At 42.1% G+C, this 16164-nt stretch overlaps 1 protein-coding gene across 1 annotated transcript; it reads right to left on the reverse strand.

Moving 5' to 3' along the window:
- Positions 1-2056: 2056 nt before the first annotated feature.
- On the reverse strand, positions 2057-15961 carry LOC311119371 (zinc finger protein 277-like). Its single transcript, XM_084194083.1, has 11 exons — positions 15919-15961; positions 13329-13545; positions 6285-6373; positions 6083-6165; positions 4971-5173; positions 4585-4717; positions 4329-4396; positions 4056-4152; positions 3899-3941; positions 3457-3631; positions 2057-3172 (listed from the first exon to the last, which is right to left on the reverse strand). The coding sequence occupies exons 1-11, from the start codon at positions 15950-15952 to the stop codon at positions 2986-2988; spliced, it is 1329 nt and encodes a 442-aa protein (XP_084050209.1). The 5' UTR covers positions 15953-15961; the 3' UTR covers positions 2057-2985.
- Between the last annotated feature and the right edge of the window lie 203 nt (positions 15962-16164).

Here is a 16164-nt window from a genome sequence, read left to right on the forward strand (position 1 = left end):
GCAGCCTCAGACCAGGAGCTTCTGGTCAACTACAAGGGAACCAAGAATAAGTTCCTCTTTGATAAAGTCTAACCATTCAGCACCTCACAGGTAGGTGAATTGAATTGAAACACATAACCCAATGGATTAGGACCACAGGAGGCTGCTAAGGGGAGGACAGCTCATAATAATGTCTGGAATGGCACAAATGGAATAGCATCAAACACATGCAAACCATGTGTTTGATACCATTCCACCTATTCCGCTCCAGCCATTACCACGAGCCCATCCTCCCCAATTAAGGTGCCCCCAAGCTCCTGTGATTAGGACATTTGTTGTGTGATGGTATTAGATATTGTGCCGGTGGGCTCTCAATTCGTCTCCATGCAGGAGGAAGTATTTGTAGGGACCCTGCCCATAGTAAGGTCTTGTGCGGTTGGATATACAATAGCGTCTGTATTCTAGCCTATGGTCAGACAAGCTCTGGGAAGACTTACACCATGATGGGCACCAAAGTCAAACCTGGAGTCAATATCAGGTAACATTTTGGCAGCACTTCACTTGGAGCTGTCGGATATAATGCTGCATCACTATTAATAAGCACTACCAATATTTTTGACCATGTTAAAATTAACAGAAGTATTTTTGTAATATAATATGTAAGAAATTCTTTATAAACAATTCACCAACATTTCTCTTTACAATGTCTTTACACATCCAACATACATTAGGTTCCCTTGGTGAAGTGTGAAAGCCTATCACTGAGGGCCATGCGAGACTAATTGTGTCTCATTGCCATATTATGCTATATGAATACTGCCCATCAATATGTTATCAGCTGGAGCACCATAGTCAGGGAAACAAAACAATCCTCTTACTGCTGTTTCTTTTGTGGGACTATGTACGTGTTATGGACATGTTTGATGTTGATGGATGTGTGTGTCTGATCTCAAACCTGCCTCTATGTATCTGTCCTTAGGTCTGTCAGAGAGTTGCTGTGAATATGTAAAGAAAATCTCATACTTTAAAGGTATGATTTCATGTTGAACCCAGCAAAAAGATTGAAGAGAACAATACTGAAGAAGTTTACTTAAAGGGTCATTTATCCTTTATTCAGATATCCATGTTGGAAATCTACTACGACAGCCTAAATCAGGGATTCCCTAACTCGGTCCTGGGGCCCACGTTTTGTTTTTTGCCATAGAACCACACAGGTGATTCAAATAACCAACTCATAATCAAGCTTTGATTATTTGAATCAGCTGTGTAGTGCTAGGGCAAAAAACAAAACTTGCACCCAGGATGGGCCCCAGGACAGAGTTTGGGAAACCCTGGCCTAAATGATCTCCTGTCAAAGTCCCACCAGTTCTTTAGAGATCCGGACCCAGGGGAAGTCCATCGCGGTGTCTGGGCTGACCCACGTCGAGGTGAAGACCGAGAGCGACATTCTGAACGTGATGAAAGATGGGCTCAACCAATATGAACATAGAAAGGTAGGCCTACCTCATGTCATGATGTCAATATGAACATAGAAAAGTAGGCCTACCTCAGGTCATGATGTCAATATGAACATAGAAAGGTAGGCCTACCTCAGGTCATGATGTCAATATGAACATAGAAAGGTAGGCCTACCTCAGGTCATGATGTCAATATGAACATAGAAAGGTAGGCCTACCTCAGGTCATGTCAATATGAACATAGAAAGGTAGGCCTACCTCAGGTCATGATGTCAATACCAGTGTGGTTGTGAACACATTGCTAGGAGTCTCTCCCTCAGCTCTCGGTCTCACCTGTTGCTCACCCTGACTGTGGAGGGTACATATTGTGTCTCTGGGGTGACGTCTCACGATACGCTGACCCTGTGTGACTTGGCGGGGTCCGAGCTCATCGCCAAGACAGATGCCAAACGACAGAGACTGGTCGAGGTCTGTGCTTTTTAGGTTCAGTGCCCTGAAATGTAATGCGCTGCATGTAACTTTTAGAAACTCTGAACTTACACACCTGCTTCAGCCGTGTCTCAGTGGAGATGAAGGTAATGTTTTCTCCCTCTAAAATTCTGAAAATAATCTGACTCAAAGACATTCCCAAATATTTATTTTGAAATATGTCTTGACAGGATGCATTGCTTATATGATTAATATGATTTTGATAATGTGATGTATTTTAACTGGACGTATTACTTATCCAAAACGTGTTACTTCTATATGTTTTCTGTTTCAGTGCGAGTCCTGATGTGAACAACGTGGTGGAGACACTGACCACTTTGCAGTTTGGGGTTGACTATACGGCAGCTGGTTCTGGGCAAAGCCACACAACACATCACTCATGCTAAGACCACGAAGGCTGACAAAAAGCACTAGATGTTAAAATGGAAGTCAGTCTATCTCCTCTCTACTAAGTCAGACAGATTCCAATTTCATCTGTAGAATGTTTTTACTTTACTGCAGCTCAGGGTTTTTAGAAAATATAGTGTTGTGTTCATACACATATTGTATATTCAAGCTAAATGAGAGGGAACCAGCGGTTACAGTATATTCATCATGTTTATTTACATTCAGCAATTGTTACATCTCTGCAGTCAGTTGCTGAAACATAAATAAACTGCCTTTGAGGTCACATTTGTCAGCAATCATTATACTGTATGAAACTTAAATTCATCTGCCGGTATGTTGCACAAGTATGGCATATTAAATCATACATAAACGTAGTCCAGGCTCAGGAAATTATCTTCTGAAACAGGCCATGTTCATTTCTGCACATGTGTGCTGGTCTGATGAGCATCAGTGTCTTGTTGAGATTCAGAGGTGAGAAAAGTTGTTGTACTGTGTCCCTCTGAGTCCAGACCATAGACATACACATTTCACAGGAGGTTGGTGGCACCTTAATTGGGGAGGACGGGCTCATGGTAATGGCTGGAGCGGAATAGGTGGAATGTTTCTATGGTATTATTATGAGCCGTCCTCCCCTCAGCAGCCTCCACTGAGATGATATAACATCATCAGCTTTTTAACTAGAGCTGTCCGTGTTCTTCAGAAGGTGGTTGAGGACGCTGGTCTGCTTCAGGGCTCTCAGGTTAGAGATGTCCTCAGCTATGACAGGGACGTCTCCCCAAGGGCCTGTGTGTTCTGATTCACTCTCACTGTCCGACAAGGCACAGAGGAGGGCATCGTTCTCATAGGTGGGGAAATAATATCTGAAGTGGAGACAGGGAGTATGGGCTGTAATGACTGGCACTTAGACTGTTGGACAATAATGGCTAGCACTTAGACGTCAGAAACAGTTACAATAGCCACCAGATGGAGAGTTGAGCAATTATACTTTAATAGTACCATTTATCCAGCACTCCAATAACACATCACGTTTAAACCGTAGTAAAACAATAGTCTTGTTATTGTTCTTAATATGGTTTTAGTTAACAATATTACAAGTAAACAATACATTTTCCACAGACAGTTATTATGAGAGCTCCAGACTTACTGTGGCTGGTCCCAGGTTGACGTCTCTGGTAGCTGCATCACGTGACCTGCATCCATTACATGACGTATAACCTCAGCTTTGGAGCCAAACTTCTCCTGGCAACCATAGCAACGGCACTGGTGGATCTCTCGTCTGATATAGTTGACCAGTTTGACCTGCTGGTAGAACCGCAGATCTGGAAGAAGACATGCTTATCAGGACACTTAGGCTGCGTTTACACAGACAACCAAATTCTGACCCTTTGCCTAATTATTGGCAAAAGAGCTGATCTGGATGGTCAAAAGACCAATTAGTGGAAAAATATCATAATTTGGCTGCCTGTGTAAATGCAGCCCCAGTATGTGAAGGACTGGTATGACCATTCATTTGGATGGATGGATGTGTTTTTCTTTTATGGTGGGGTTTGTACTACCAAGCATAGCAGTTGTCCAATATTACTCACTGAGTTCTGTCTTCAACTTGTGCAGATCAAATCTGTGGGTTTCCTGAAAATACATGGTGAAGAAAAACAGATCCATGAACCATATTGAAGTAGCTAGTCCCAAACAGGCAATGCATGGGCCTAATTTGTCAACAAATGCATTAGGGGATTGTGTTACCTCCATGTGTGTGTAGATCTTGTCCATGCTCTCTGACTGCTGCTCACAGAACAGGCACACAGCACACACTGGGTGAGCCTGCCAGTCTGACCAATCACTGAAGAGAGGACAGACAGAGCCATTAGAAAATCTATTCACCATTAGTCTTTCCTCAATAAATGGTAAATACAACACTGCAACAGTGCATACCATTTAATCCTAGAGAACACAGATTACAAGTCATTTGACCATCCCAAACAACAATTATGACCGTGTCACGAGGACAATCCTTACTCATCTTCATCCTCCACCATCTCCCGATCATCCTCAGATTGGACCTCTTCCCATGTCTTCCCCAGCTCCTGTAGCAGGGAAAACAGACCGTAGTCTTCATCACTTTATTTACATTTAATGAGACTTTAAACAAAATTCAATTTGTGAAAATAGTATATTTTCAGATCAAATATTTTGTAATATGAATTTCTATTTGTTAGATATGCTCTCACACCCACACCCCCACCCACCCACCCACACACAGCAGTGAGCGTACCAGGTAGTTGATGATGTAGAAGCGGTCGTACTCGCGGTTGTTGCCATTGATTCTGCGGTGCAGTTTTTTTCTCATGTGATCCTTCAGTGTCGTCTTGTCTCTGAATGTTTTTTCACAATACAGGCACTGCAGACTGAAAACAAAAAACAATGAAACACTCAAAGCTCTGTGAAATGTCGTTTGGTTGAGTAATGCTAATTCCTGTATGAGTGTGACACCCACCAGCGCTCTCCTTCACAGTAAAACTAAAAGTACTGGAAAACGTTACTACAGCGTTACTAATATCAGTAAACTACAGATGACATCCAGAATTGTATTTCCACATTTTTAAAATAGCATAAACAAACAATGTAAAAAGGATATCCATTCCAAAAACTCTAACTTACTTATCCAGTTTGCTCTGTAGGTGGTCCAGGAACTCTACGCAGTACACTATGTTGTCAGGCAGCCCCACGCTGAACGAGTGCTCCCTGGCCATGTGGTTGAGCAGTGACGACCTGTTCCCAGTGAACTGGTCATTGCAGAACATGCAGATGCGCTGGAAGCTGTCGTCATCCCTCTCCCTCTGCTGCTGCTCCAGGATCTCCTCCTGTGGACCAACACAGTGGGAGTTACTAGCATGATTACTTTTTGATACAAGATTATTAATGTTTGTAAACTTCTGAGCTGCATGTGGGAGAGAGGACAAGGACACGCCATGTGTTATAGAGGTCACTGGTGAGTGACAGAGGGTCGGTGTGCCAAGATAGTTTGGGGGCCAATGGTGCTAATCTTAGAAGGAGTATGTGATGGAATGGCCTGGCTAGGGTGCCACACGATACCATGTAGGGTGATACTACGGTAGTAGATGAGTGACACTCAATGATGGTTGGCAGATGATGGACAGAAGTAGCTCGGAGAGCATTATATAAAACAGAGATTTTCTATGGAAGTCATTCAGATGACAGGAGGCTACGTCCGTACCGCCTATCATATTGAATCCAGTACTGTAACCATTAAATAATGACTGAATCAACTCTCCATCTGAATGGTCGAATACTTTCTTGCATCCTGAACTTCTCGATACCAGAAACAAATCATAACATAGCATAAATTAAACTATGCAGTCCCAGTGGGAGGTCACAAAGTGTTTCAGAGTAGAAGTGCTGATCTAGGATCAGTTTTGTCTTTCAGATAATGAAGAATATGTTCCTATGGACAGGGAAGACCTGATCCTAGATCTGCGCTCCTACTCTGAGATGCTTTGTGAATATTAGCCCAGGGACATACAGTATATTGTTGACATAAAATAGAGCAGTAACCAGCGCAGCAGCGCTTGTTCTGAGAATGTGTCAGTTAGCCTAGCGGTTAAGAGCGTTGGGCCAGTAACCGAAAGGTCGCTGGTTCGAATCCCGCGCTGACTAAGTGACAAATCTGTCGAGCAAGGCATTTAACCCTAATTGCTCCTGTAACTCGCTCTAGATAAGAGAGTCTGCTAAATGACTAAAATGTAACTCACCAGTCGTTTCTGTTGGAGATGTTCTCTGAGGACCCTGTCCTCTGGCAGGACATCACACAGAAGGAAGTAGTGCTCCTGTTTTTCTGAAAAGCACAACAAGAGGGTATATTAAATAATATAATGCAAGAACAGGGTAAAGTAGAAGCAGCCATATTGTGAACCTACAGGCTATCTGTTCTATAGTAAATTAAATCCCACTTACCAACAGGGCCCTGCGAGTTAGTCTTGATCACACTGCAGAAATCTGTGATGGGTTGCTCAGAGATTCTGTTCTTCCAATATTGCATGTATCTGAAAGAAATGGACACAGTAGAACACAGTTTATTTTAGTGTGACAGACAGGCAGTATGTGATGCATTTCCCCTGTAGAAGAGGCAGGGAACTGAACACAAAACGTAGCCAGTCACGCTTGACAATCTCTCCTTGTGATTTATCACAGTTTTCGTGACAGCTATTACTGTGTTATAACTGTTTGTATAGATCAAACGCATCAAACTTGTGCCGCAATCGTGATAGGGAACTTGATAATCAGGACCATAGAAATAGATCCATTCTAGTTGTGGTCAGGAGGACTCAGAGGCTACATACAGTAGAAAATGTATTTTATACACTGAACAAAAATATAAAACGTAACATGTAAAGTGTTGATCCCATGTTTCATGAGCTGAAATAAAAAAATCCCAGATATTTTTCATATGCACAAAAAGCTTATTTCTCTCAAATTTTGTGCACAAATTTGTTTACATCCCTTAGCCAAGATAAACAATCCACCTGACAGGTGTGGCATATCAAGAAGCTGATTAAACAGCATGATCACTACACAGGTGCACCTTGTGCTGGGGACAATAAAAGGCCACTTTAAAATGTGCAGTTTTGTCACACAACACAATGCCACAGATGACTCAAGTTTTGAGGAAGCATGCAATTGGCATGTCCACCAGAGCTGTTGCCAGATAATGTAATGTTCATTTCTACCATAAGCTGCCTCCAACGTCGTTTTAGACAATTTGGCTGTACGTTTAACCGGTCTCACAACCGCAGACCACGTTCAAACTTTTGACTGGTACTGTATACACACACACACACACACACACACACACACACACACACACAGTCAAAAGTTTGGACACACCTACTCATTCCAGGGTTTTTCTTTATTTTTACTATTTTCTACATTGTAGAACAATAGTGAAGACATCAAAACTATGAAATAACACGTATCATGTAGTAACCAAAAAAGTGTTAAACAAATCAAAATATATTTTATATTTGAGATTCTTCAAATAGCCACCCTTTGCTTGATGACAGCTTTGCTCACTCTTGGCGTTCTCTCAACCAGCTTCATGAGGTAGTCACCTGGAATGCATTTCAAGAATTTATTTCCTTCTCAATGCGTTTGAGCCTATCAGTTGTGTTGTGACAAGGTAGGGGTGGTATACAGAAGATAGCCCTACTTGGTAAAAGACCAAGTCCATATTATGGCAAGAACAGCTCAAATAAGCAAAGAGAAATGACAGTCCATCATTACTTTAAGACATGAAGGTCAGTCAATACGGAACATTTCAATAACTTTTTTATGTTTCTACAAGTGCAGTCGCAAAAACCATCAAGCGCTATGATAAAACTGGCTCTTATGAAGACCGCCACAGGAAAGGAAGACCCAGAGTTACCTCTGCTGCAGAGGATAAGTTCATTAGAGTTTACCAGCCTCAGAAATTGTAGCCCAAAAACATGCTTCACAGAGTTCAAGTAACAGACACATCTCAACATCAACTGTTCAGAGGAGACGGCGTGAATCAGGCCTTCATGGTCGAATTGCTGCAAAGAAACCACTAGTAAAGGACACCAATAAGAAGAAGAGACTTGCTTGGGCTAAGAAACAATGGACATTAGACCGGTGGAAATCTGTCCTTTGGTCTGATGAGTCCAAATTTGAGATTTTTGGTTCCAACTGCCGTGTCTTTGTGAGACGCAGAGTACAGTTGTGGTCAAAAGTTGAGAATGACACAAGTATTGGTCTTCACAAAGTTCGCTGCTTCAGTGTTATGAGATATTTGTCAGATGTTACTATGGTATACTGAAGTACAATTACAAGCATTCCATAAGTGTCAAAGGCTTTTATTGACAATTACATTAAGTTTATGCAAAGAGTCAATATTTGCAGTGTTGACCCTTCTTTTTCAAGACCTCTGCAATCCGCCCTGGCATGCTGTCAATTAACTTCTTAGCCACATCCTGACTGATGGCAGCCCATTCTTGCATAATCAATGCTTGGAGTATGTCAGAAGTTGTGGGTTTTTGTTTGTCCACCCGCCTCTTGAGGATCGACCACAAGTTCTCAATGGGATTAAGGTCTGGGGAGTTTCCTGGCCATGGACCCAAAATGTCGATGTTTTGTTCCCCGAGTCACTTAGTTATCACTTTTACCTCATGGCAAGGTGCTCCATCATGCTGGAAAAGGCATTGGTCGTCACCAAACTTTTCTTGGATGGTTGGGAGAAGTTGCTCTCGGAGGATGTGTTGGTACCATTCTTTATTCATGGCTGTGTTCTTAGGCAAAATTGTGAGTGAGCCCACTCCCTTGGCTGAGAAGCAACCCCACACATGAATGGTCTCAGGATGCTTTACTGTTGGCATGACACAGGACTGATGGTAGCGCGCACCTTGTTTTCTCCGGACAAGGTGTTTTCCGGATGCCCCAAACAATCGGAAAGGGGATTCATCAGAGAAAATGACTTTACCCCAGTCCTCAAAGGTCCAATCCCTGTACATTTTGCAGAATATCAGTCTGTCCCTGATGTTTTTCCTGGAGAGAAGTGGCTTCTTTGCTGCCCTTCTAACCTTGCCTCACTTTGCATGCAGAGTTCGTACTGCTTGGTGACCTAAACTGGGATATGCTTAACACCCCGGCCGTCCTACAATTTAAACTAGATGCCCTCAATCTCACACAAATTATCAAGGAACCTACCAGGTACAACACAAAATCAGTAAACGTGGGCAACCTCATAGATATCATCCTGACTAATTTAGCCTCTAAATACACCTCCGCTGTCTTCAACCAGGATCTCAGCGATCACTGCCTCATTGCCTCCGTCCGTAATGGGTCCGCGGTCAAACGACCACCCCTCATCACTGTCAAACGCTCCCTAAAAAACTTCAGCGAGCAGGCCTTTCTAATTGACCTGGCCCGGGTATCCTGGATGGATATTGACCTCATTCCATCAGTAGAGGATGCCTGGTTGTTCTTCAAAAAGTGCTTTCCTCTCCATCTTAAATAAGCATGCCCCATTCAAAAAATTCCGAACTAAGAACAGATATAACCCCTGGTTCACCCCAGACTCGACTGCCCTTGACCAGCACAAAAACATCCTATGGTGTACTGCATTAGCATCAAACAGCCCCCACGATATGCAACTTTTCAGGGAAGTCAGGAACAAATATACACAAACAGTTAGGAAAGCAAAGGCTAGCTTTTTCAAACAGAAATTTGCATCCTGTAGCACTAACTCCAAAAAGTTTTGGGACACTAAAGTCCATGGTGAATAAGAGCACCTCCTCCCAGCTGCCCACTGCACTGAGGCTAGGAAACACTGTCAACACCGATAAATATACAATAATTTCAATAAGCATTTTGCTACGGCTGGACATGCTTTCCACCTGGCTACCCCTACCCTGGCCACCTGCTCTGCACCCTCCGCTGCAACTTACTAGATCCAAACTGTTACATACCTATATCCATCCTGCCCTGCCTTTCGAAAGTATTTGAAAGCCAAGTTAACAAACAGATCACTGACCATTTCGAATCCGACGGTACCTTCTCCGCTATGTAATCTGGTTTCCGAGCTGGTCATGGGTGCACCTCGGCCACGCTCAAGGTCCTAAACAATATTATAACCGCAATCGGTAAAAGACAGTATTGTGCAGCCGTCTTCATCGACCTGGCCAAGGCTTTTGACTCTGTCAATCACCGCATTCTTATTGGCAGACTAAATAGCCTTGGTTTCTCAACTGAGTGCCTTGCCTGGTTCACCAACTACCTCTCAGATAGAGTTCAATGTGTCAAATCGGAGGGCCTGTTGTCTGGACCTCTGGCAGTCTCTATGGGGGTGCCACAGGGTTCAATTCTCGGGCCGACTATTTTCTGTGTATATCAATGATGTCGCTCTTGCTGCTGGTGACTCTCAGATCCACCTCTACGCAGACGACACCATTTTGTATACATCTGGCCCTTCATTGGACACTGTGTTAACAAACCTCCAAACGAGCTTCAATGCCATACAACACTCCTTCCATAGCCTCCAATTGCTCTTAAAACGCTAGTAAAACTAAATGCATGCTCTTCAATCGAACGCTGCTTGCACTTGCCCGCCCGACTAGAATCACTACTCTCGGCGGGTCTGACTTAGAATATGTGGATAACTACAAATACCTAGGTGTCTGGTTAGAACGTAAACTCTCCTTCCAGACTCACATTAAGCATCTCCAATCTAGAATTGGCTTCCTATTTTGCAACAAAGCCTCCTTCACTCATGCTACCAAACATGCACTCGTAAAACTGACTATCCTACCATTCCTTGACTTCGGCGATGTCATTTACAAAATAGCCTCCAACACTCTACTCAGCAAATTGGATGTAGTCTATCACAGTGCCATCCGTTTTGTCACCAAAGCCCCATATACTCCCCACCATTGTGACCTGTATGCTCTCGTTGGCTGGCCCTCACTACATATTTGTTGCCAATCCCACTGGCTCCAGGTCATCTATACATCTCTGCTAGGCAAATCCCCGCCTTATCTTAGCTCATTGGTCACCATAGCAACACCCACCCATAGTATGCGCTCCAGCAGGTATATCTCACTGGTCATCCCCAAAGCCAACATTTCTTTTGGCCGCCATTCCTTCCAGTTCTCTGCTGCTAATGACTGGAACGAACTGCAAAAATCTCTGAAGCTGGAGACTTATCTCCCTCACTAACTTTAAGCATCAGTTGTCAGAGCAGCTTACCGATCACTGCACCTGTACACAGCCCATCTGTAATAACCCACCCAAATTATGCTATTTATTTTTCTAATTTGCACCCCAGTATCTCTATTTGCACATCATCTTCTGCACATCTTTTACTCCAGTGTTAATACTAAATTGTAATAATGTTTTACTATGGCCTATTTATTGCATTACCTCCATAACTACATTTGCACACACTGTATATAGATTTTCATTTGTGTTATTGACTGTATGTTTTGTTTATCCCATGTGTAACTCTGTGTTGTTTTTAAATCGCACTGCTTTGCTTTATCATCTTGGCCAGGTCGCAGTTGTAAATGAGAACTTGTTCTCAACTGGCCTACCTGGTTAAATAAAATAAATAAAAAGATGCACTCACACCTGCCTGCTGCCATTCCTGAGCAAGCTCTGCACTGGTGGTGCCCCGATCCCGCAGCTGAATCAACTTTAGGAGACGGTCCTGGCGCTTGCTGGACTTTCTTGGGTGCCCTGATGCCTTCTTCACAATAAGTGAACCTCTCTCCTTGAAGTTCTTGATTATCCGATAAATGGTTGATTTAGGTACAATCTTACTAGCAGCAATATCCTTGCCTGTGAAGCCCTTTTTGTGTAAAGCAATGATGACAGCACGTGTTTCCTTGCAGGTAACCATGGTTAACAGAGGAAGAACAATGATTTCAAGCACCACCCTCCTTTTAAAGCTTCCAGTCTGTTATTCTAACTCAATCAGCATGACAGAGTGATCTCCAGCCTTGTCCTCGTCAACACTCTCACCTGTGTTAACGAGAGAGTCACTGACATGATGGCAGCTGGTCCTTTTGTGGCAAGGCTGAAATGCAGTGGAAATGTTTTTGGGGATTAAGTTCATTTTCATGGCAAAGAGGGACTTTGCAATTAATTGCAATTCATCTGATCACTCTTCATGACATTCTGGAGTATATGCAAATTGCCATCATCAAAACTGAGGCAGCAGACTTTGAAAATTAGTATTTGTGTAATTCTCAAAACTTTTGACCACGACTGTAGGTGAACGGATGCTCTCCGTATTTGTGGTTCCCACCGTGAAGCATGGAAGAGGAGGTGTGATGGTGCTTTGCTGGTGACACTGTCAGTGATTTATTTAGAATTCAAGGCCCATTTAACCAGCATGGCTACCACAGCATTCTGCAGCAATATGCCATCCCATCTGGTTTGTGCTTAGTGGGACTATCATTTGTTTTTCAGGCTGTGTAAGGGCTATTTGACCAAGAAGGAGAGTGATGGAGTGCTGCATCAGATGACCCGACCTCAACCCAATTGAGATGGTTTGGGATGAGTTGGACCGCAGAGTGAAGGAAAAGCAGCCAACAAGTGCTCAGCATATGTGGGAACTCCTTCAAGACTGTTGGAAAAGCAGTCCAGGTGACTACCTCATGAAGCTGACGGAGAGAATGCCAAGAGTGTGCAAAGCTGTCATCAAGGCAAAGGGTGGCTACTTTGAAGAATCTAAAATCTATTTTGATTTGTTTAACACTTTTTTGGTTACTACATGATTCCATATGTGTTATTTAATAGTTTTGACGTCTTCTATTATTCTACAATGTAGAAAATAGTACATATAAAAACCCTTGAATGAGTAGGTGTGATATATATATATATATATATATATATATATATATATATATATATATATATATATATATATATATATTACACACACATACATACATACATACTGAGTATACCAAACATTAAGAACACTTTCCTAATATTGAGTTGCTCCCCCTTTGCCCTCTACAAGGTGTTGAAAGCGTTCCACAGGGCTGCTGGCCCATGTTGACTCCCATGTTTCCCACAGTTGTGCAAAGTTGGCTGGATGTCCTATGGGTGGTGGACCATTCTTGATACACACAGGAAACTGTTGAGCGTGAAAAACCAAGCAGCGTTGCAGTTCTTGACACAAACCGGTGCGCCTGGAACCTACTACCATACCCAATTCAAAAGGCACATTTTGTGTCTTGCCCATTCACCCTCTGAATGGCACACGTACACAATCCATGTCTCAAGGCTTAAAAATCCTTCTTTAAGCAGTCTCCTCCCCTTCAGCTACACTGATTGAAGTGGATTTAACAAGTGACATCAATAAGGGATCATAGCTTTCACCTGGATTCACCTGGTCAGTCTATGTCATGAAAATAATGTTTTGTATACACACACACACATCTATATATATATCTATATATATATATCTCTGCTACATACTTAGGAAAGTCAGCAATGAGTTTGACATCAGCGATGACCAGCTTGTGCTCCAGTACTAGGTGCTTTAGGAGACGGTCCTTCTCTAACAAAGTGGCGGAGTGAGAGCAGAGCACACAGGTCACCACCTCCATGTCATGATGAGAGGATGAGTTGGTGCCGATGTCCGTAGCAGGCTGCTCAGGGAAACACAGAGGCTCCAGTATCCACTCCTGTTCATCTGAGGGGAGAGAGTGAAACATGCTCTTCTAAAACATTGCTTAATTGATATGATTCTCACCCCTTCTCAAAAATGGCGCATTACAAATATTAAGCAATATGACCAAAAAAGAACAATGCCCTCTTCCGACCTGAGTTAAGCACGCGTAAATTAAACGGAATTCACTTTTTATGCACTTTTCTCTATGCGTATTCTGACCTTGAACTTAAGCATGAGAATAGCATGCTATTCACCTGCTATTCGTTTGGGGTGGAGATCGAATATATGAAGTTGTGGCGGATGTGTGTCTACAGATACGGCATATTCTGACCTTGACTTAATTCCCTAATAATTCCACCACCTTTGCGCGCAAAGAAACCATGAATAAGGTCTAGCAAACCTTCCGGTTTCAAGTGGAAAAAGCATCTACTTTATTTTTTCCCAATAAAACACCATTCTCCATGCACTTTCATTTACATCTTGATAAGAGCTATTGATAAGAGCTACTTAAATTAGTAGTCCATTTGGATAAGGGAATTGTAAATATAAATGACACTTGTTTTAGATCTATTTTACTTTATAAATCGCTGGAGACATGTGAAACCAGTCATATGGCAGCAAACTGTAGCATATCAACTTTACCATAGTAAAGTTGATGAAATGCTGTGCCATTATACAGAATTTAAATTGTATGGCCTTTTAATTTGCAGGGTGGGCACTCTCGAATGTCTTAATTACAGGCTACCCCGACTTTAGCCGTTTTCTATTTCTATCATGTTAAATATTAGCCACCGTCAGTAGGCCTAATAACCACACATTTCAGCTGCCAATTTACTGTTAGTTCCCTTCAGTTGATATAGCCTACATTATCATTCCATTTCATTCCATTGTTTCGTTTACCTTAAATTTGCTTCCTCTGTAAACACTGTCAAGGCCGTGTGGTTGTTGCTGAGGATCATTAGTAATCGTTATGGAGCGGAGCGCAGACCAAGCCATAACAGAGCACGACGCATGGCGCAATACTTGGCCGCGTCATCACACAGTTCCATGGTTAGTGCCGGCAATAAATGAGGGTATAGCCTACTATTGTAAACTTTTCTCCCTATTATAATTCCATGTACACTAATATTCCTACATTGGTTGAAGAATGTGGCAATTTTCAGAATGAATCAAACCACCATTTTCTTTCTTTCGTGTGTAAAGGCTCTCCAAACCTGTTTATTATTCATAAATACTCAACCGAAATAATCTACAAGATCAGACTATTTTTAAAGGCGCTACACAATTATTTTTTTTTTTGCATTATATTATATTTTGTGGCTGAGTTATCTAGTGGAAATCGGGTCAAGTAGCCAATGTAGAAATCGCTCTGTCATTTCCTGGTTGCTAAAAATCCTACACTGTTCGCTCAATTTCAGTTTATGTGAGAAACCAAGTACTGAATCGTGTAGGGAATCATTGTACCATCTAAATCGCTGTGAAATATATTTTCAATAACAGAAAATATCATTTTTACAGTCGTTTGAAGCTGGTGGACCAAAACCGAAAGTAAAAGGCTCAAGCATGAATCTCCGCCATGTTACGGGGAAATATGTTTTGAATGCAGCCTAGTGCTGTTGCAATTCTCCTAGCTTCCACATAGGGGAGAGATTATATGTGTACCACCTTTAAAATCTACCAATTGGTGCTGAAACAGAGGAATATGCATATATTTAGATGGCTTTCTTTCATTGATCCCTAATATTCTGAACCCATTTTCTCGACATATTCTAGTGTCTGTTGACAAAATGCTAACTAAAAAGGTACACCGTATTTAAATGGTTGGCTTAAGATAAATACATGTACTGAAAACCTTGTTGAATGAAAACGCCACAAGAAAATATGTTGGCCAGCAAGTGGGAGGGTCTTCAGAGGTTGAATGAAGTTTAATCAGAGCACGCAAGGTAGCCACAACTGCAGAGCACGTTATGGGACTGAATAAGGTAAGTCTGAATCCCAAATACTGAGAAGTACGTAGGAAAAGGGTAGAAAAGGCATAAGGTTCCTAAATCCGAATCGGCCCCAATGAGTACACAAGCAAGCACAATATCACATTGTGAATAACTGACTCCCCAAAACATTATACAAATTACTTCACTACTTTATTTGTATCAAAGTCATGATACTGTATGAGTAAATCCTGTCAGAATGGCATTTGACAGGTAGGTATAGCTGGCTCAGCTAACGTAGCTAGCAAATTGAACAGCTGGCTACTTCTTTAGCAAGATTAACGTGTATTAAATTAGGTATTTCTTCAATAGGAAATTGCGTTCATATATACCTCTTATAATAAAGACATGGGGAGAGTCATATGGGTTAATTATTTGCGTTATCCAGAGATTAAGTGACACGTACCTGAATTTCTTTTTTTCTCCATGCAGGCAGCCATCTTCAAATGTCACATGGTCAATACAGCTGACGCTCTTCTGTGGGGTTTATCGGCATCCAACGTTATGGTGCATTACCGCCACCTACTGTACTGGGAGGAACTAAATCCTACCTGCCAGCTTAGTTTCTCTTAAAAAATATAACAAAATATTTGTGATTGTATCTAACGATCTTCAACTCAGTATGCTATTTAAACTATATTACAGTATCCCA

This window comes from Coregonus lavaretus (genome assembly GCF_964263955.1).
Source record: "Coregonus lavaretus genome assembly, contig: HAP1_SCAFFOLD_2293, whole genome shotgun sequence".
Classification (NCBI taxonomy): domain Eukaryota; kingdom Metazoa; phylum Chordata; class Actinopteri; order Salmoniformes; family Salmonidae; genus Coregonus; species Coregonus lavaretus.